The sequence below is a fragment of the Agelaius tricolor genome, unplaced genomic scaffold (assembly GCF_023055355.1).
Source record: "Agelaius tricolor isolate 1412-34295 unplaced genomic scaffold, bAgeTri1.0.p SCAF_8, whole genome shotgun sequence".
In the NCBI taxonomy this organism is placed as follows: Eukaryota; Metazoa; Chordata; class Aves; order Passeriformes; family Icteridae; genus Agelaius; species Agelaius tricolor.
In genome coordinates this window covers 28,841,122-28,862,068 of record NW_027269268.1, presented here as the reverse complement: position 1 = coordinate 28,862,068, position 20,947 = coordinate 28,841,122, and the positions used below count along the sequence as shown (strand labels likewise).

At 37.4% G+C, this 20,947-nt stretch overlaps 1 protein-coding gene across 5 annotated transcripts in view; it reads right to left on the bottom strand.

Annotated features, from left to right (window-relative positions):
* The window catches only part of WDR17 (WD repeat domain 17), a 56,643-nt gene extending 37,157 nt beyond the window's left edge, over positions 1-19,486 (bottom strand). The window contains exons 1-2 of one of the 5 annotated variants that reach the window (XM_071432110.1): positions 19,355-19,486; positions 744-872 (exon numbers count right to left, since the gene is read on the bottom strand). In XM_071432110.1, coding sequence (XP_071288211.1) covers positions 744-866 — 123 coding nt within the window. In that variant the 5' untranslated portion in view covers positions 867-872; positions 19,355-19,486. The other 4 variants (XM_071432108.1, XM_071432105.1, XM_071432106.1 and 1 more) reach the window with 4 other exon arrangements.
* Positions 19,487-20,947: the final 1,461 nt, after the last annotated feature.

The window sequence follows — 20,947 nt, the reverse complement described above, 5'->3', positions numbered from 1 at the left end:
ATAATTATATTTCATTTAGAAGTGTACTCAAACAATCCTAAAATGTTTTATTTATAGGCATGGTAGCAGTAATTTAGTAATCTCCAAAGGGGTAAACAGGAAAGAATATTAAAATGAGTTTGAAATCCTTCTCACTTTTTAAATTACTTAGTACAGTTAAAAATACATATTAAAAAAAAAGCCCAAATATGACACAGTAAATTTTGTTCATTTTAATCCTACTACCTGTATAACTCTTAAAATTAAAGTACATCCTTTATTTCCTCACATATTTCTCAGTCTGAAAGTTCTATGTCACAGCATTTCTGGTTTTTTAGTTAGATGTTGATATACAACAACTGCAAACTTCAGAAGACCATAGTGCTGAGGTGTTTGGGCTCCAAATTAAATAAAGGTAGGTCACTGAATCCACAACTTTGGACCATTTTAATCCACTATGCAAAAGACTATTTTATACTACAGTTTCAAATGGAATTGTGGAATTACTTCATTTCTCCCTCAAAACCCAGTCTTCTATCACTGAGCTTCACTCATCTCAAATGTTTGCTGTACTGTAAGCCTGTCTTCTAAAAATAACTCTTGACACACATAACTTCAAGGGTATCCTGAATGGAATATTGAGCTTTACATAGATATCTTCTCAGCAGCAACCCTACTTGCAAAAGCATTTGTTGAAAGGGTTCAAAGTGAGATCAACAACAATATAAAAATGTAACTAATCAGATAAACAAGAATAATCTTACCTGATAAATATAAACAGCAAGGGTAGCACAGTAGGCAAATCTGTCGCCACTAGCGGCACATATATCCTTGTTCCATGGCTGACATCCAGCAGCTAAAAGTCCCACTTGTTTCACATGTGACATTTTTGCCTTTAAAAGAGAAATTCATTAGACTACAAGATGACAGAATATTAAAGAATAAAATAATGCATTTTTGTTCCCATAAATAATTTTAAAATGTCTACTTTAAAAATATAACTCTCCTAAGATACAAATGAATGTATCTGAAATAAAGAAAAGCAGATGTTCAGAGGCTTCAGTGCTACACAAGAAAGGGTGCCTAATACCATTCACAACAATCCAGTTGGAAGAAAAGGAGGGGGCAGGCAGTCCTGCTCCTAAAAACTTGAATACTTCTTGATTTGTACAAGCTGAAACTGTTCATCATGTCCATTTTCTTCTGTGATCTGGTTCAATACTTTCTCTATTACACTTTACTGCCTCCTCTGCTCTCCCATTCATCTCCCACTGACAGCCAGACAAAATAAACCATAGACTAATCGTTTTAAGGAAAATCGACATGTAGAAAGGTCTTCAAACCACTTGCATAGAACAACTCTTTATCACATTATCTTCCTTATTATCATCCTTTCTGGAGAAGCTTTCTACATTTTCTTCATAATTACTGCCTAACAAAAAACTTTGAAGTGAGCTGTGAAAAATCAAAAGCAAAGCTTAAGGTAACATTACTGTACAGGAAACTATGCTTTCTCTGTCCAAAACAAGTCTCACAGTACCAGCTGTGCTCAGAGTGACAAAACTGATTTCAACATAAAAATGCAAGAAATGCTTTGCTGGGCCAGACCAATTATTTATCTAGTCCCATTTCACTCAGGATAACGTCAACATGTTACTTAGTAACAGAATGTCTCAGGGTCACATTTATGCTGTGGATAGATTAATGGACTGAGGGACATTAGGTGGAAAAATATTACATGCAATATGGAGGATGACATCTTTAGGTCAAAGAGCTAAGACTATAATCCTGAAAGAGGCGGAGAGCCATGTTAAATTTATCAAGTGTTAGGTACCATATCGAGCTTCACAAAGGAAAGGAATTAACGAGAAATGAGACTTCAAAAGCAATAAAGCATTTCGAGGGAGCAACTGTTGATGAAGTACAAGGGTTGGTTACTCAATGCACTGCTGTGTAACAGTTTAGCACAGATATGTTGCTGTAGATCAGTCTTGACCTACTTGATGTCAAATGTATAGAGGAGGAAATATTTTCCTGGATGACAGTAGTATTAAGGCACATACAGAACAAACTTTATACAGGTGTTGCAGTAGCCATCTACAGTACCCAAAGGAACCTATTGGTCACTATCAACTAAATATTGGTTGCCTAAATATTATCAAAATTTTATTTTAATGCATTTATACTAGGGATAAAAATAAAGTTGAATTATTAATTTTATTTTTTATTTTTCTCCTCCGCTTGGTGTAACTGCTTAGCAGGTAAACAGTAATGAATAATTATAGGTAGCAAATTTCATATCATGTTTCTCTCACTTTGGAAAGTGTGAAAAAAATTGAGAGTGACTTATTTTGGGGGCTTCTTTAGCAGAAGATCAGGATCAGTTGAATGTTTGAGATTGATATCTCTCAAAGATATCACTGATGCTAGTTAAAGTGCTTAAACATTCTGAGTGAGTACCAAATGACTGAAGGAAATTAAATGGTCACATGTAACCTTTGAAAATTTTGGTGAAAGAGACTGCAACAGCAGAACAGAAATATACAGAAAATCAAGTTACAAGATATAGCTTTGTTCCAGACTAGGGCTTTGGCTATTAGACTTCCTTTCTGTCCGTCAATAACATTTATTCTTCCAACTTCTGCAGCAAATTAGAGATTCCAGAGAGAACATTTCTATAAATTGCATAATCTTGCAGCTTCTTTGCAATCCATCTCATGTTCTAAATGATATGAGAGAGAAATTTATCTAATTATTTAAAGAATCAACATCATCAAGTGGCAAAAATAGCCTCCAAACTTCTAATTTTTCCATTTAGCGTTCTTTTACTGCTTAGTAAAATTACAAATTCCAGAGGTCCCTTCTATGCAATTAAAGTGTAAATCACATATGCAGAGAAATAATTTGATTTGGGGCATTCAGAACAGACTTCTTCTAGTTCCCACGAAAAAACAACTGGCACCATTTTACTGAAATTAAAGTCCCCCAGATGATCCTCCAGCTGATTAGATAACTGTTTTAGGCAAGTACAGAATAACTGGAACTAGAAATTTTGGGTTCTGCTCTTGATTCCAGGGCAAACAATGGTTAAAACTCTAGGTGTGTAAACAAATTGATAAGGGACGTTAAAAAAAGGCATGGTGAAGTAGGAGAGAATGAGCTGTAAAATATTAGATTATTATAGGTTTAGTTTGCAGGTTTACTGCCTGAAAACCATCAATGTAAGACTGATAAAAAGTTGACAACTATATAGAACCTAAGACTACAAAAGCCTTTACTTCATAATAATAAAAGATTTTTCTCACTTTGTACAGATACTCTTTTTTACCTTCTCATATGGGAGCTAAGAATTCTTGATTTGATGAAGTTTTAATCTGCAAGAAAATATGATTTAAGACTTGTTTAATTTGCAGTTTGAGTCCATGTAAAATTAATCACAAAGCCAAGATCTCTTACAGATGCTAAAACAGAATTCCACAGATTTTTTAGAGTAACAACAGATTTGTCTTGTAGGATTCTGCAGTAATCTCTTTAAAAATGCTGCTAATAGGTGAAATTTTTCAATTTTAGATGAAAAATGTTGGTCTGTAATATAGTGTTATTTCACTGAGTTAAGAATTCATGCTTAATAAATATTCTTAAACTTTGACTAGATTTTCCCTATTTAAATATATGTAAAAAAGTTACATATATAAAATATTCTGAGCTTTATTACAGAAAAGAATTTGCATTTTAATAACTAATATATATTGTTTAAAACTTGTTATTATTTCCTGCTCTTTGTAATGATATACAATTTTACAAGAGGAAGCATTTGCCTTGAAATTCAAAATGACAGTATCTAGATGAAGAAATGACAGTTGTGTGTGGAATACTGACTTGCTTTCTCATATGTATCATGTCTTAAAGCAATTTCCTGCACATCTTTTCAAACATTATAGATTTCCGTTAAGCATAATTAACCGAGTAAGCAGATATAAAAGAGAAAGATGTATTCATCAGAACAGCCTGAGGAAAAGGACAAAAACATTGAAATGCAGCATAACTGAACATATGTATGATTTCGCACTTGGTGCATTTTTATACAATGGAGATTTTTTATACTTTGTAAAGAAGTATTTTATTTTTAAGCAATTATATTTGACTCTTAAGTATACAATGAAGAAAACTCTGTGCATGTAAAAAATGCATACCACATTGGGAAAGCTAGCAGTGTGTGCTCACAGTTTCCAAGGAGATGAAGGAAAGAGGGAGGACAACAAAACCCTTTCTTTTCAATTGGCAGCAACAGCAACATTCTAGGTCCTTCCTTGTTGCTTAATATAGAAAAAAACCCAACAACCAACCACATTAAACTGAAAATTGGTATATCATAAATATTATTTAAAAATAACAACTGAATTGACTAGATACATATCATGGCTTTATATCAATAACTTAAAGATAAATGCCTAATAATCCCTACCTTAGCATAGGTATGAATTTTTGGAAAGCACTTTAGAATTTCCATGTTCATTCCAATACCTTGCTGGTCCCAAAAATGGAAAATATTGTTCTCATTGTAGAATGAAATCTCTTTACTTGACAGATGGAGGAACTAAACCTTGATATTCACGAATAATGCAGTTACTACAGGATGCAGGGGAAAAGACTGAGTGTTGTGTCACACCGCACACAAAACTGCAGTGCCAGTAGCCTGGCAACTGCAGTTCTTTAACAGGCACCATTTTAATTTTAATCTAACTCCTTTTTCTCTGTTTCAGCTACTCAGTGTATTTCATTCCTCACTGTATTTCCCAATTGCACTATGATAACACTTATGGAATAATAATAGCTCTTGAAACCCACCACTTGACACTTTCATTATCAATACAGTGCTTGCATATCATCAGTATCCATAAATATCTAACCATCAAGCACAAGCAACAACATATGCTCACATGTGCTTTGATTGTGGTCCATGTGGTGTATGACCAACCCAAATATGCAATATGGCATGCATACAAAAGTGGACACAGAGTAGCCTTATGTTAATCAATATGCTTCTGTGTATACAAAGTGTAGTTTCTTAACAGCTACAAGCAGTAAAGTGCTCATGTCCTCTGCTTCTGTTCACTCTATTGTCATTATTTTCCATCAGGTTTGTCTCTTTTCTTATGTGGAAAGCTTGCTGTCACTCCTGTATGTCAGACATATAAAACTGTTATATTTCATCCACACTACTGTCCCAAGGCACCAATATTTTTGTCAGCAAGTCAATGATAACATAATAATTAGTAAGATCTTTAGTGATATAAAGACATTATATCATGTTATTTCTCCTTGAAAACACTGGGTATATTCACCCATCCTTGGGAGGAAATCCGTTGGAGATGAAAATGTCACCTGTGAACCACAGAGTTTCAAATTTGTTACCCTATCCAGTGGGACCACTTAGAAGCACAAGATAGTGGACAATCATTTTATCTTGCTAAAAGCATGAAGGTGTTCAAACTTATGAAGAAATGCTGGCATGTCTGCAAGACAGAGCAGAAAATGACTTCTGATTGAATGTCTGCCTCAACAGCACTGAGAAATGTGGAAAAACACAAACATAATTAGCACTGGTGTTCTTCCAGTGGAACTGGGAAACACCAAGCACATTATAGCCATGTCAGGAAATTAAATTCTCATTAATTTTTCCTGACCCATGAAATGAGGGTAATTGGAAATACTCTGGTATATATGGAAATATTCTGGCATATATACAGCTTAAAAGCCAATAGATAACTTACAGTATGAAAACTTTGACAAAACAAACAAAAAGTTCTTCCTGCTTTGGCATACTGCAAAATGCTAACCAATCTCCAGTCTTGACATGGCTTAATAAACTGCAATTACTACTGCAGGTGTCTGAATAGTCTGAGACAACACACACTACTCAAGCAACTGCTTCTGGAAAAGATGAATGAAGTCTGCCTATATTAGTAGTGACAGTCACAATGTAGAATAATTATGTAGGCTTACACATGTACTTCTCTATACAAGTGAAGCCCTTCATTCTTTCCAGGAGAATTCTACCAAGGCAGTCTACCGCTTAATAAAGTGCCAGGCTGGTTGCTGGCTTACCACTAAAGAGTGTAGATAGTTTGCAAAAATTGGAAAGGTTTTTTCTAATTTTGCATACAATTCATGGTACACAGGCCATGTATAGCTCCAGATAATCAGAAGGCTAACCATGGTCAGGAAGAGGGTGCCTTGAACAAGGCTTTGAATTTCAACAAGATTCCTCAAAAATACCACAAGCTTTGGCTAGACTCCTGCAACCAGAATTTGCAGGTGACATTTCCTAACCTATGACAACCTAGCAAATGTTCAAAATGTGCATTCACTTATCCAGACACTGACCAGGAAGATAATAATCTGATTTAAAAGATTTTTTGAAATGAACAAATGTTCTACTAGTGTTCACTGCCATTTTAAACCACGATAAACTTGGACACAAATCATTACCAGAACTGATTTAACCACAGGATCTCTGGCTTCACAAGGGCAGAAGCTTTGGACCTTTCCTTAAAGTTTGAAACTTGAAATCACAGCCTGAGACTGTTTTTCAGAAACAAATACTCACAATAAACCCCAAATATATTAATCCAAGATAGATACCCTGCTTAGAAAACATAAGGCAACAACATTAAGAAAATGTAACATAGTAAGCCTTACAAAGTAGTGCTTTTGATTGTCTTGACTATACTAGTACATTTAACTAGAATACCCTTTATTGTGCCACCTTAACAAGATAATCTAAAGACCCATACTAGCCATACATTTCTCCAAGCATGGAGAAATGCTGATATTTGTAACAAGAAATCACCAGCAATGTTGGACTACACACTTAATCAATATGAAACCATCTTGCAGTGATAACCAAGCCATTATCTGCAGAGTATTGCTTAATCATAGTCTGCAGATAATGTGTGCAATACACAGAGATATGTATACAACCATGTCTGATCACAGAATGAACCATCTAAGAGCCTGCATAAGATTCTGTCCTCATCTTCCAAACCAGAGCTATAACAATCACCAGAAGATTGCTTTTCTGCTGGCAAACTGCCAAGACTGTTCTGATTTCAGATAAAGTTACTTCTTGACACATCTCACACCCGAATCCCTGATGACAGCTATCAAAAGGTAATTCTATGTCTGAAGCATCCATATCATGAGTGACATGTAAAATGAGAACAGTGGAACAGTATTAATATCTGCCAGTTTTTTTATACTTATGAGCATATAGCTGGCATTATCAAGTAATACACTATAATCCAATGAAAGCAGCTGCTTTCACTAGCATCTCCTGCATTCTAATTAGCTGACTATATACTCTGAAAACAGAAAAAAGAAATCACAGAACTGTAAGGTACCATGAAAGAGCTTAATACAGTGAGAGAAATGTGACTTATATTCATTTCCCACCATAAATCTATGAAAGCAGCTGTAGACATGCAGCTAATAAATGCTAAAAATAAATCCAAGTTATCCTGCAAATGTTGCTATAGTAACAACTCCTCCTCAGAAAAATGTTAATAAAAACATAAAGCTATCCAAGATACAAGTTGGAAATGACCCTATGTGAATTTAATCTCTCCTAAATATTTGTGGTTTACCCTATTACTAACTAGAATTATTTAATTTTACTCCATGCATGGTATATTAATTCCTTCTAATACAAAAAAAATTTAATGTTTGCTTTTCATCTCATTGCATATTAAAAAATTACTACTTGTTAAATTATGCAACCTAAAAAATGCAAGTAGGTGGTTGTCACACTTCCAGTACCTTTTATGCAGCTAGCAACATTAATTTTCAAAAGACTCATTTTGTCTCAAACCATGACAAATACTTTTGATATAATCAATATAATAATAAAGAACAGCTTAAAGAAGAAAACTATAAAAATAGTAAAAGAGAAAATATTACTTTAAGCAATTCTTACTCTTTCTTGTCCTTCATACCAATCATCTTCATCAAACCAGTGGGAAATATAAGTCATCCAAGCCATGAAAGAAGGCACAGTTGAAATAAAAAATACAGAACCTGAAGACATATAAGTACAATAAATCCTGTGCTAAAATTTATTCAACAGTATAATAAGCAACTCAAAGATCAGATCTGAAGTCTGTGGTATTATTTGAGATTAATAAATTTTAAATTAGTAAATCTGTAATCTGAAATACTTTTGACAGCAATTTAAATGTTCTACCTATTGGATTTTCTAATGGAAAATGGAATTCAATACTACAGTAATTATTAGATTATATATTCCAGTATTTAAAATTGAAGCAGGTTAGTGCTTCAAGATTGATTTTCCTGTGCTTCTGAGCTCCGAAAATGAGGTGCTGTTTGAGTCATTCTTATCTGTCTTCTAAAAAATTACTTTCATTTTTTAAAAATGTACTATCTACAAAATGTAGTTCAGTGCACAAAAGCTTGTACTGAAATGTAAAATATGCTCAGAATCATGGGGAATGATTTGTTTTGGTTATGTAGGGAGTGGTTTGAATTGGCACAGTAGGAGGGGCCAAAATTATCGCAAATACCAAGCGTCAGTTTAACTTTTTTTTTTTTTTAAGAGGAAAAAGAAAAATTTGCAAGTCCATTGTTCACAGCCAGCAGAGCCTAAAGGGCTCAGCTGCAGCCACCAGCATTGGCTGAAAAATGTAAAAAGACTAATTTAACTAATTCATCGGAATGGATCTGTTTCTTTTCTCTTCCTTAGAAGAGTTTCACATATCTGACAGCATTTATGCCTTCCACAGTTAGTATCCTTTTCTGGTATGCCTCCAAGTTTCACAGTGCATTATGCCAGTGAAAATGAAAGGTAAAAAGGAATAAAAGCTGTACTACCACATTTCCGTACTGCAGCAACATACTTCTTCAGCTGTGCTGTGTAGGAGACATTATCATACAAATCTTCCTGACTGCACGGTTACAGCAACTATCAAATCCTCAGCAGAGGTTGTGCAGACCTATAAAAAACCAGTTTCTTAAGAAACCTAGGATCCAGATAACCTCTGCCTTTCTACACTGACTTAACAAGCTGTTCCTCACAGTTTGTAATATAATAAATGTAAAAACTAAACAGAGAAGTGTATTGTTTAATCAAGAAATAAACAAAGCAAAGTAGGAAAAGTAGCTGGAAGTACCAGCTACTAACTGGTGAACATTACTTACCATTTCCACAGAGCAATTCTGTGTTATTACCTGTCCTACCCTAGAATGTGTAGTTTCCATTAAGGGTACTGTATAGGCAGGTGACATTCTCCAGGGGAATAAAGAAAAACAGCAATATTTTTGGTTCAAACCTCTTACTCAGAAATTCTGACAGCCAAGGAGAAAAAAAGAAAACAAACCAAAACCAAACCACACACGCAAAACCATAAATATTTAAGTCAAGGCACCCAGTAATAGGAAGTAGCATTCCAAGATTATCAGATTTTTTGTAGTTATACAGTCATCCATGTAAATGGATACAGACACAAGAATATACAGAACTTCCTACAATACTGCTGAAATTTTTCAAATTACTTGCCCTTTGAGATTTCAGCTCAAACATTAACTATGCAAAGTGCACAGATTTGCATGGTCTCATAAACTGTATGAGAAACGTGGCACCAATTCAGTCACCTCAAATGACAGTGCTGAAGACATTCCTGACCATAACCATAGTCTATGAGCAATGAAGAAAAACATTACTGATGTACCACTTCCGTGAACAAAATTTTAAAAATTGTTAAAACATATCCACATTATTACTGTTTGTTACACATGAAAATCATGGTTTCAAGTAAATAAGTACTTGCCCATTATGGAAAGTCTTTGCTTTCAGGGTGTTGTGTCTTTTTTATAAGGGCACATAGTATCACTGAGAATCTTGATCAAAGAATTACAAGTAGTTCAGTAGTATCAAACTTGTTTCTCTTTTATGCCTGTAGCTGTTCCATCATCTATAAAAACGTGTTTCTTTTGTATGCCTATGTATTGGTTTTGCACCCTCTGGTTTTTGGTAGTTAGGGGGGCACAGAGGTGGCTTCTGTGAGAAGTTGCTGGAAGCTTCCACCATGCCTGGCAGAGCCAATTCCTGATGGCTCCTGAAGATGGACGTGCTGCTGGCCAAAGCTGGGCCAGAGAGAGGTTGGTAACGCCTCTCTGATAACATATTTAAGAAGGAAATCAAAACAAAGTGCAGGGGTTTTTTTTTGTCAGACAAGTGGAGGAGGTGAGAACATGTGCGGGAAACAACAGAAGCACCAAGATCAGTGGAGAAGGAGGGGAGGAGCTGCTCCAGGTGCCACAGCCATGATTCCTCTGCAGGCTGTGGTGAGACCAAGGTGAAGCAGCTGTGTCCCTGCAGCCCTTGGGGATCAGCAGGGAATGCAGAGATCCACTCCCAGCCCATGGGGGAGGTGCTCAGGCTGGAGAAGGTGGATGCCTGGAGGAGGCTGTGATCCAGTGGGAGACCTGGTGGAGAGAGAGGGGGCCCTGCTTCCCGGCTGGAGCAGCCTGTCCTTGGAGGACTGCTCCCCGTGGAAGAGTGGCCCTCACCACAGCAGCTCTAGGAGGACTGTGTGCCCATGGGAGGGGCTCATGTTGCAGCAGTTTTGGGAGAACTCCTGCTCGTGAGATTGGACCCACTCTGGAGAGGTTCATGGAGAATTGTTTCCTGCGGGAGGGACCCCATGATGTAGCAGGGGGAGGACTCCTCTCCCTGTGCAGGGGAAGAAAACCTGGGGGGATGAACTGAGCAAACCCCCATGCCCTGTCTCCCTGCACTGTCGGTGGGAAGGAGGGAGGGCCTGGGGGAAGAAAGGATTTTTTTAAGGGCTTATTTTACTTCTCATTATCCTTCTCTAATTTAGTTAGCAATAAATTCACTTTGTACCTTTAACTTGAGCCTGTTTTGCCCTTGGACTTTTTTTTTCTCTCAATCCTTACCTCAACTCATGAACACTTCATTAATTTTTCTCCCCTCTGCCCAGCTGTGGCAGGGGAGGGTGAGCAAGTGGCTTTTGTGGATGCCTGAAGTTTGGCCATTGTCAAACCACAACAGCCTGTACCTGCTCCACCATCTATGTGATCTGAGTTTTCTAATCTCAATACCAACCTGTCAGAACAATGAGTCTCTCAAGACAGACAAACACTGTGACTCACATTTAGTTTCAGCATCATCAGGGAAGCATGGGCTAAAAAGGATATGGATACTGTATTATCCTTTCAATAAACTGGTAAATATCTTCAACTGAAAAGTACAGATGTAATTAAAATCATCTCAAGATAGCAGATGGGAACTTAAACTGCTTACAAATATCTGTTACAATTACCTGTGAATAAATTAAGAAGTTTGGTGCTAAATTATACATGAAACATTAAAGACAAGAAAGACTGCAAATGCATTATAAGGCAATTACATGTTTTTGCCTACTTCATCATTCATCTCCAGGTGCTGGGAAAACTATTATAGTGTGCTGGTTTTGGCTAGGGTAGAGTTAATTTTCTTCCCAGTGGCTAGTATGGGGATGTGTTTTGGGTTTGTGTTGAACAAAATTGACAACACAGAGATTATAATTCATATAGATTACACAGAGCCAAGGCATTTTCTGGGGGTGCATGTGAAGCTGTAAGGAAATTCAGGTTGGGACAGTTGACCCCAATTGACCAAAGGAATATTCCAGACCATGCTACATCATGCCAAGTACATAAAGTGAGGGGAAGAAGGAGCAGGGGAAGACATTCAGAGTGATGGTGTTTGTTTTCCCAAGTAACCACTGAAGGGGCCCTGCTCTCCTGGAGATGGCAGAGCACCTACCTGCCCATGAGAAGCAGTGAAAGAATTCCTTGTTTAGCTTTGCTTGTGTGCTTGGTTTTTGATTTCCCTCTTAAGCTGTCTTTATCTCAACCCACAAGTTCTCTGGCTTATACCTTGCAGATTCTCTCCCTGATCCTGCTGGTGGAGGAGTGAGAGTAGCTGAGTGGGTGAGTGGGGCTTGGCTGTTGGTTGGGGTTAAACCATGACATACAGGTATAACAAAACTTATGTGTAGGATGAATAAAACTATGTGTACTAAATAGTATAATAAAAATATGAAAAACCTCAAAATGTTCAATCCTTTAAATTGTTGTAATTAATCTAATTAAATGTTTTATAAGTAACTTCGTATGCTCTTAACCTAAAGTCCAGCTGGTACCTCCAGTTAAGTGTTCACTGATCTCAATTTAAGGACAACAAAATGGACTATAATAGATCAGACCGAAAGAGACATCTTCAAGGCATAAACAGTCTTTTATATAATATATTGCCCAATAAATTTGTTTTCAATATTCTAGAAGGAATAAAAACAGACTAAACAACCTATTCATTTGATGCAGAAACAATTGTTTAATTCTTGAGCTGACACAAGAAAATGGCATGAAACTGTGTCAGGACAACCTCATCTTGAGGTTAGACATTATGAAAATATTCTTCACTGAGAGGGTGGTCAGTCACTGGGACAGATTCCTCCTGAAGCTTTCATGACACCAAACCATTCAGATTTCACTGAGCATCTGGACGATGCTCCTAGCCATGTGGTTTAGCGAGGAGCAGGATGTTGGACTCAATGATCCTTACAGACCCCTTCAAACTTGAGATATACTATGATTCTATGATCAAACTTGTGCTGCAGACATTTCACAATCCTCCCTTTGGAACTAGGTACTCTTATTTTAGCTCATTTCAGATTGACTAGGCCTAAATACAAAAAACTTAAAACTGTCAGAAGGAAAAAGTGGAAGGGATGTTGAAAATAATAATGATTTACCATATAAACATCACAATGTGTTTTTAAAGTTCAGAACTACAATGGTCAAGAATCACAAGAAACCAGAAGCAATCAACCACCTCCCAAAGGAAACTCATTTAAAAAAAAAAAAAAAAAAAACCAAAACAAAACAAAAAAACCCCACCCGTGGTTATTTTCTCTTTGTATTTCATATCAAAGTTGATCATCTGGACATTCCAGTGCAGATATCTGTTTAGTATGAGAGCAGGCTACTACCTTGCTCTTTACAAAAGACATGACCTTAAGAATCTGGAAGAATATGTTGGAGAGTATAGTGGCCTCAATCTCTACACACTGAAAAAAACCGTACCTAAATATAACATACATGTAAAATTTGCCTAGAAAACAGAGGATAGAAGATTACATCTGAAAACAATGTCCTGTATTGCATCAGAATGAGCAAACTGATGCTACTCTCCCATGTTATCTGGCAATACCAGAAATCAGCAATGCACTTTAGTTATGAATAAAGATTTTCAGAAATAGATGATGAGCGGTAAGAAACCTCTATTTTGATCTTCCACTTTTACCATGAAATTTGCTCTTAATTAATAATTTGAAGTTGATATACTGTGACAAATCAACCATGCACTTTTTTTTCAAACACATCTTTAACCACTGTTTCTGTTTCTGCTTAACTATTATATACAGAAATATTTAGACATTTTCTGTTTAACCTCTAGAAAAGTTATGTTTGATATATTCTTGCCATAAATTAGTAGCATTATATGTTTTTCAAAATTAAGAATTATTTTAAATTAATCCAATTTTTACCTCAGAAGTTTTTATTTTTGCTATACTCAGTTCTCTGAGAAAACTTCCTGCCAATCTATAGAGGCATAATTTCATAATATGTCCCATCAAAACTCTAAAAATTATCTGTCTTAACTACTGAATTACTAAAAATTAATATGCTGTGACTTTGCACTGAAGACACAAAACTCATTACAAGAATGTCTTAATAACAAAAATAACCCAAGAACAAAATACTTTTAAATTTCCTTAAATTAAAGAAGCCTAGAAATTAATTACTTTCATGATTTATATGCTATTATGCAAATTCATTACACCAACATCTACAGTACAGAAGTCAGTTAAATCCTCAGGTTTTATTTATTAACTAGCACTTTAAGAATCTTCACACTGAGAACACAAAGCATGTAACGATGCCAAGTATCCTAAAATAAATCCTAAAATACAATGTTTAGAGTAAAGCTGTGCAAGAATCAATCATATGATAATGACACAGCAAACATATACCTCAGCAATCTTATGTCATACAAGGTCAGGCAACAATTAGATTTCCCTAGACTTCCCCAACTCCTATCAAGCTACTAATGGCACAAACATAGCACGGCTCTAGATAGGTGTCCTTTTTTATTTTTTCCCTCACTTGCTCTTTCCCAGCAAGCTATATGGATTTATCAGGACAAGATGACATACAGAACCAGGCCACCTCACAGTGATTGGAATAAGCTGTTAGTAACAGATGTACAACACTATCATCACCACCAGACCTACACTAGGCTGAGACTTTCACACAACCTTCTCACAAGCTACTTTTAAGATTGACCTTTATCAGGAGATTAAGCTTTAGCTACCAACAATAGCAGTGGATTGGACTTGATCATGTATCTTCTTAAGGATGTTCTATAACTGGATTTTAAAAATAAATTCAATGAAGCTTTATAGTCTTTTTCCAAGAAAATAAATTAACATCTCTTCAGAAAAAAACTGTAAGTTTATATATATTTATAGTACCACTTTTACTATGGCTTAGCAGATACCATTCTAATGCTGTGAAGAATACATATAAAAAATGACAATTTTAAATATCTCCAATTGTGTCCTTGGTCAAAAAAGACAAAAAGGAATATATTTACAGAGAAAAATTACAATCTCATTCATAAAACCATGTCTATATTGAAATATTTGTATCAGTTTCATAATCACTGCTTGTATAAAATTTGAATGCAGCCAACATTAAAGTACCCCAGTTATGATTTAATCAGGCAGATAGCTAACTGCCCATGGCCACTTGGTGATTTTTTGGTCTGTCAGCAAACAGTTCACATGCCAAGAAACATATTGCATGTATTTTTTGCTATTATGATCACAAGATTTTATCTATATCTAGTTAAGTCATTCCATTGTAACATATTCTTCAGAGACATATTCTAATAAATTTGGACTATAATAGTGCAAATCCCTGTCTGCAGTTATAATGCACACACTATAAAGTAAATATTTTAATTACATCAACTTTTTATACTATAGTTGGCTGATTCAGATGTTAAGATAAATATAAATTGAATAATAATTAATATAAAGTACATTTGATGAGATAAGAAAGGTTGAACAGTTAAAGTGGGGATGACATGCAGTTGTATATCAACTTACTAGTTTTCCAAATTTGAACAAGTAGTTAAAGCTGGACATGGGCAAGAAAAACTTGTTTTTATTAGAAAAAGAGGTCAGCTCTTGAAAAGTTTATCTCCAATACAATGTTCTAAAACATGAGATTTTCTGCCCTAGGAATTTTTACAGAGCAGTCAGTTTAACAGGTTTTTTCAGACACTTCAGAGCCACTTGTGCCCAAATATCCATAAAGGCAAAAGAAACCTTAAAAAGCAAACATCATAACAAACCCCAAAATAAGAAACACTTTAACTGCAAAAAGATTGCCCTTGATTCTCTGGGAACCCAGTATGGGATACGACTACATAACCTGATGACAGCCAGCAGTTAGGAACAAAAGATGTGCTTAGGTTAGCAACAAATGATTAGTGTTGAGAAGAGCTCTTCTCAACACCAACCTCACACTTGACAGCAGAAATCTCAGTCTTTCTTTCCTGAAATCTAAATCTATGAAACTGATCTCCTGGATCTGACATATCCCCTTTCACTCAGTCATTACCAGTCCTCCATCACAGGTATTTTCAGACAATAGGTAACAACTTGAAAAGAAAGTTAGGAGAATGAAAATAGTAGTTTTAATTAGTTCTCTTAGACCTTGATTAACCTATGTGGGTTAAAAAAATTAAATATAATCAACTCTAACATAAAACCCCCAAATGATTCTTTAGCCAGATCGAAAAAGAGAATACAGAAGTTTAAAACCAAAGAATTAGGTTTCAGACTGTCAACAAACTAGGCCATTTATGGCCTCATGGCCATTTATGGCCTCTCATTAAGAAAGAGGTTACAGAGCATGTTTTCTAATGGTACAAGTAAATGTCAACAATTACACCTAAGACAGAAACAAAGTGATGTTAAAACATACAACTCAAAAGGATGAGATAAATGCTGTGTGTTGTGTCCCCCTTCTTGCCCCCCCCCCCCAAAAAAAATGCAAATAGAGGTGGTGGGTTTTAAGAGACCATGAAATTGAGTATATACTACCCAACTATAGTACACCAAGCAGAATGGAATCAGTCAAAAGGAGAGAAGGAGGGAAAAAAAGCCTTTACAAAATCAGTCAAACAATGGATGTAATAAACCATGGGAAAAGTATGAGCCACCAACAGGATGTAGCCAGAAGAGATGTACAACATGTAAGGAAAGATATTGCCAGCACAGAAGAAGGCCTAACATCATTTTACCAGTCATTCATGCATTAGGTTTTGTTAACATGTTCAAGAAACATTTAAATACAGAGGTTTAAAAAATAATGAAACAAGGAGGCAATTACCAGAGATATAGAAATGTTATTTGAATCAAGACATCATATGTGCTAAGCAGCTGGTTCAAATTGGTCATGGTGCTAGAAGGTAGGTAAAGGTTCCTGGACCTGAAGCAAATTTATAGTCAGTAGAAGCATTAAGAAAAAAAAAATCATTAAGAAGGGGAAAGGCACTACTAACCTCATCAATAGACACATAATATACAGCACAAGGGAAAAAAAAAAGATTACATCAATCCTTTTCCACTGCAACAGCTGCTTCTGAGACCCTCTACCATCAATAAATAGGAAATTAGATACTGGACAACAACAACAAAAAAAAAAATTCCTCACTGATGAAGATCTTAAAAATCACTATTTATCAACTTGTTTGCTTACAAATTGTTTTCCACATACAATTAAACAAAGTAGTCCAAGAGAAAAAGTGTAAGGAGAAGACTTAGCAGGGACAACGGTGCTAACAACAGTCAAGGTCATCGGCATAAAATAAAACACCAACAAATAAAGAACTGGAAGAGGCAAGTTCCTACACTTGACACTGCTTTGAGAACTAATAAATTATATTGTCAACCAATAAAAAAGTCAGCAAAGTTCTACAGGCCTTTACTGATAACCAAATAAATCCCACACATACCAGAAAAACCAAATTCTCCCACCAGTACTAGAACAGGATATGGAAAAATGGCCCCAATGGATACATCCAAGGTGTGCTTACAGGATGCAAGTGGGGAAAAGATTACCATAAAAGCTTCTCTCTTTCTCCAGTGCCCATAGTACAGCTCAGCTGCTACCATAAATAATGGCTAGCCTGAGAGATAGGATGTCACCAAATTGCCTATACCCTGCAGGGGAATTCACAGTTCTTGTAGCCACTTTCTGGAATTCAAATGTTATATTGATATTTACCTATCTTCTTGGGCTGCCTATATTTTGCTTTATAAAACAAATAATGTCAGTTACACAACATCACCACCAGGACTTGGTGAAGTTACTCCTACTGGCCACATCAATTTTAATTCACAGATTGCAGGAAGAGGAAATACTGCTCTCCCTAAGTTATAATCTCCTATTACCACTGCTAGAAATAGAATACTGAATTAAATGGACAATTAGGACTCACCAAGAACCTCCCTTACTTCTTGCTATGTGGGAATTTTCCTCATAGCAGATGACCAAATGACAAGTTTATTGCATGTTATAGGTCCTTTAAAGAGCCAGAGCTACTCAAAGAGTCAAAGATTTGGTATAACAGAACACAGAGAATGTTGGAACTGAGGAAGAAGCCTGTAGATATCTTATCAGGGAGAATAATTCATAAGTGGAAAAAAAAATCAGTAAGTAAAACAATAGCCCCATGATATTTTTAAATTTTTGCATTATCTGTATCTTCCATGCATATTTCATATTACCTTTCTAAGTTCTTTATACCACCATGTCTCCATATGGGTTACAACAATTTGTTGAAGATGACTACAGTCTTAACTGAAGTTTTTGAACAGTTTTGAAATACAAAATATAAATAATGATATCACTAAGTCATCTAGACTGATTCGCGCAAGGCACACACACACAAACACCAGAAACCTGGAAATGTATCAGGAACTTACACAGTTGTGCCTGTAATTAGGAAAGAAACACCATAACAGAAGTGTATTTTCTCTATTTTAGGACTACAAAAAACTAGGAAGTGCAAGGATTAGAACCTTGAACTTTTTTTTAAAACAGTGGGAAATATGTCTTACCAGAAATAACTTAAAGCAAAATAACTCTGTTCTAAAGTCTGAAGAACATCTTACTGTTACACGTTTCTTACAAGAATTCTTCCCCTGCTATACTCTTATGAATAGCAGGTAGCTGCATAATGTCAGGGCAAAATTTTAAACAAGGTAATAAACCACATGGCTCAACACTCCTATAAAAACCCTCTAAAATTAGTTAGAAAGAGATACAATGAACTTCCTAGCCCATTAAATTTTTGAAAGACTAAGTGCATGGCAATCAGAAAGAGACTCTTGAACCAACAGGGTTTGGCCCTCAAAAAGGACATTTCTAAGTATTTATTTTCTATATCATTCTACGGTTAAGTCGATTATTAAGAACAGTATGGTCTTTATCGAGTCTAAAATCCAGGATTATGTCCTTCACTGCAGCATTACATGTAATTAAAGATCTTGCTCAACAGTAGCAAGATGAGCAAGTTTCCAACAGTTTCTCAAACTGTTGAATGACAATGTCTATGTAAAGCAGCATCTCTTAAGATATTAGAAGAATTTACTGTACAGAAAAAAAAAAACCCTAAACTTATTTCTTCATTTGCAGTCTGCTGTCTTAAATTCATTCTCATAAGCTTTGCTTGTAGTTTGCTTTTGTACTTGAATGATATTTTTTTTAACTCTCTAAACTTGATTTTGCTTCCCCCTCCCACCCTCGTCCCAGCTGGGAAAAGCATTTATAGTATAAACAAGCCCAAAGCTCTCCCTCCCTGCGGAGGACAAGCGTTTGCTTGCTTCTTTTAGAGACTGCTGCCCCCGCCTTCACTCGATCTTAAGTTCGCGTTTCCGCACAAGCACGTTTGTAAAGAGACGCACACAGCGTAGGACAGTCCCCAGAACAGTGTAAAATCCCGACAATACCGTCAGACGGCTCCTGGACGCTTCAGACACCGCCCGCAGCCCCGAGAGCTCCCCGGGGCCGCTCCGTCCCCGGAGCGCAGGTGGGCGCAGGGCGGCGCCGCGCGCCCGAGCCCCGCGCAACCTCCCGGGCCGTGCCGCACCCGCGGGGCAAGAATCGCGGGGCAAGAACGCGGGGCAAGAACGCAGGGCAAGAAACGCCGCACCTCCGCTGGCCTGCCGGGCCCGGCCGCCGAGCTCTCACCCACTCCGCGGGGGCGGCCGCCGGCGCTGCCTCCCTCACCCGCCGGCCCGCAGCGCCCACAGCGCGGCCGCGGCAGCGCCGTCTCCGGGCAACCCGCGCGCCCGCCCCCGCCACGTTACCGGGCAACGCGCGCGCACCCCGAGCGCGGCCCCGGCGCGGCCGCTAGGAGCGGGGCGCGCGGGCCGTGTGGGACGGCGGCCCTGGCCCGGCTCCACTGACACCCGTGTCCGGCTGGATCGGGGGGTAGCGGCTACTGCGGTGCCGCTGGGTGGCCTTGAAGGTCTCTTGCAGCCTTAGCGATGCTGTCATTGTGTGACTGTTCCGTGCGGGCTCCGGCTGGGGCGGCGGCTGGGAAGGGGAGGTTTCAGTGCTCGCAAGCCGCATTCCCCGTTACTGGGAGGGCGCCTGAAACCAGCGCCAGGCGGGAAGGGAGGATTTTGCGCTCCCCGAGGATCTCCGGGGGTGCTGGTCCGTCCCCAGACGCCCCGGTTGTCAAGCCAAGCACTTGAAAAGTGACATGAAATTGACTCGGTTTGATAAAGTGACATGAATATTGACTCATTTAGCTGTAGCTGCCCTTCGTTCGCAGGGACCGTGGTTACATGCTGAAGGGAACCGCAGACTAACCCGCACTAATCCCATCAAACAGGAGTCACAAAATGCATCCCACCAGATCCCGCTCCACCTGGAGTTATCATGTACATATGTGGGTTTATGATTCACAGACACTTATTGGGGAACATCCACCTGTTTTTCTCTTCTACTTTTTCCCTTCTCCAACTGTTTGTGCAGCTGGGTGGTGGCTTGCAGTGTGGAACTTGTTTAGTGAAAAGTATTTTTCCTTGATCTATATTTCAGAGAGAAGAATTTCCTGGTCCAACTCAGTTTATCACCATTGCTGTGTTTGTGTCAAAGTGATGCAAACACTGGGAAAGTATCCAATAGAGTGTGAAACTACAGTCCCAAAGACAGTTCTTGATTTCAATAAAGCTGACACAATCCACTGTACCTGACATGTATGCAAATAAGAAAAAATGTCTTGTTACCCTGTTGTCTGCAAAAAAGCAATGTGTTGTTTGAGAAGATTTGTTGTACTGTGTAATTCCTGACAAATTCTTCTTTAGGAGAAGGAACTGAGAAGAGGTGGATAAGGAATCACTTTGTCTATGATTTACTGGGCAGAAAATGTACAATATACATCAACTGTCAGTGAAACATTTCTTTAATTTGCTTCCTTCCTTAGAAGACTATGCTATGTTTCAGCCTAAAGGACCTTGAAGATCATAACAACCATACTTGGTCATAGTCTCAAGCACTATCTATTTTCCAAATCCAACAGGAAGTTGGATAGTACAAGAAGTCAGTACAAGAAGTGGGAGCAGACAGAGAATGGAACAAAAGGCCCTTAAGCACTGTACTTAAAGAAAGGCTTCTGGCAGAGGTCAATGCAAAAAATATAAGGAAAATAAATGTATTCTTTCACTCTTAAATATTGTATCTTTTGGCAAAAATAAACTATGAGATTTTTATACTAAATGTTGCATTTGTGGTCAAG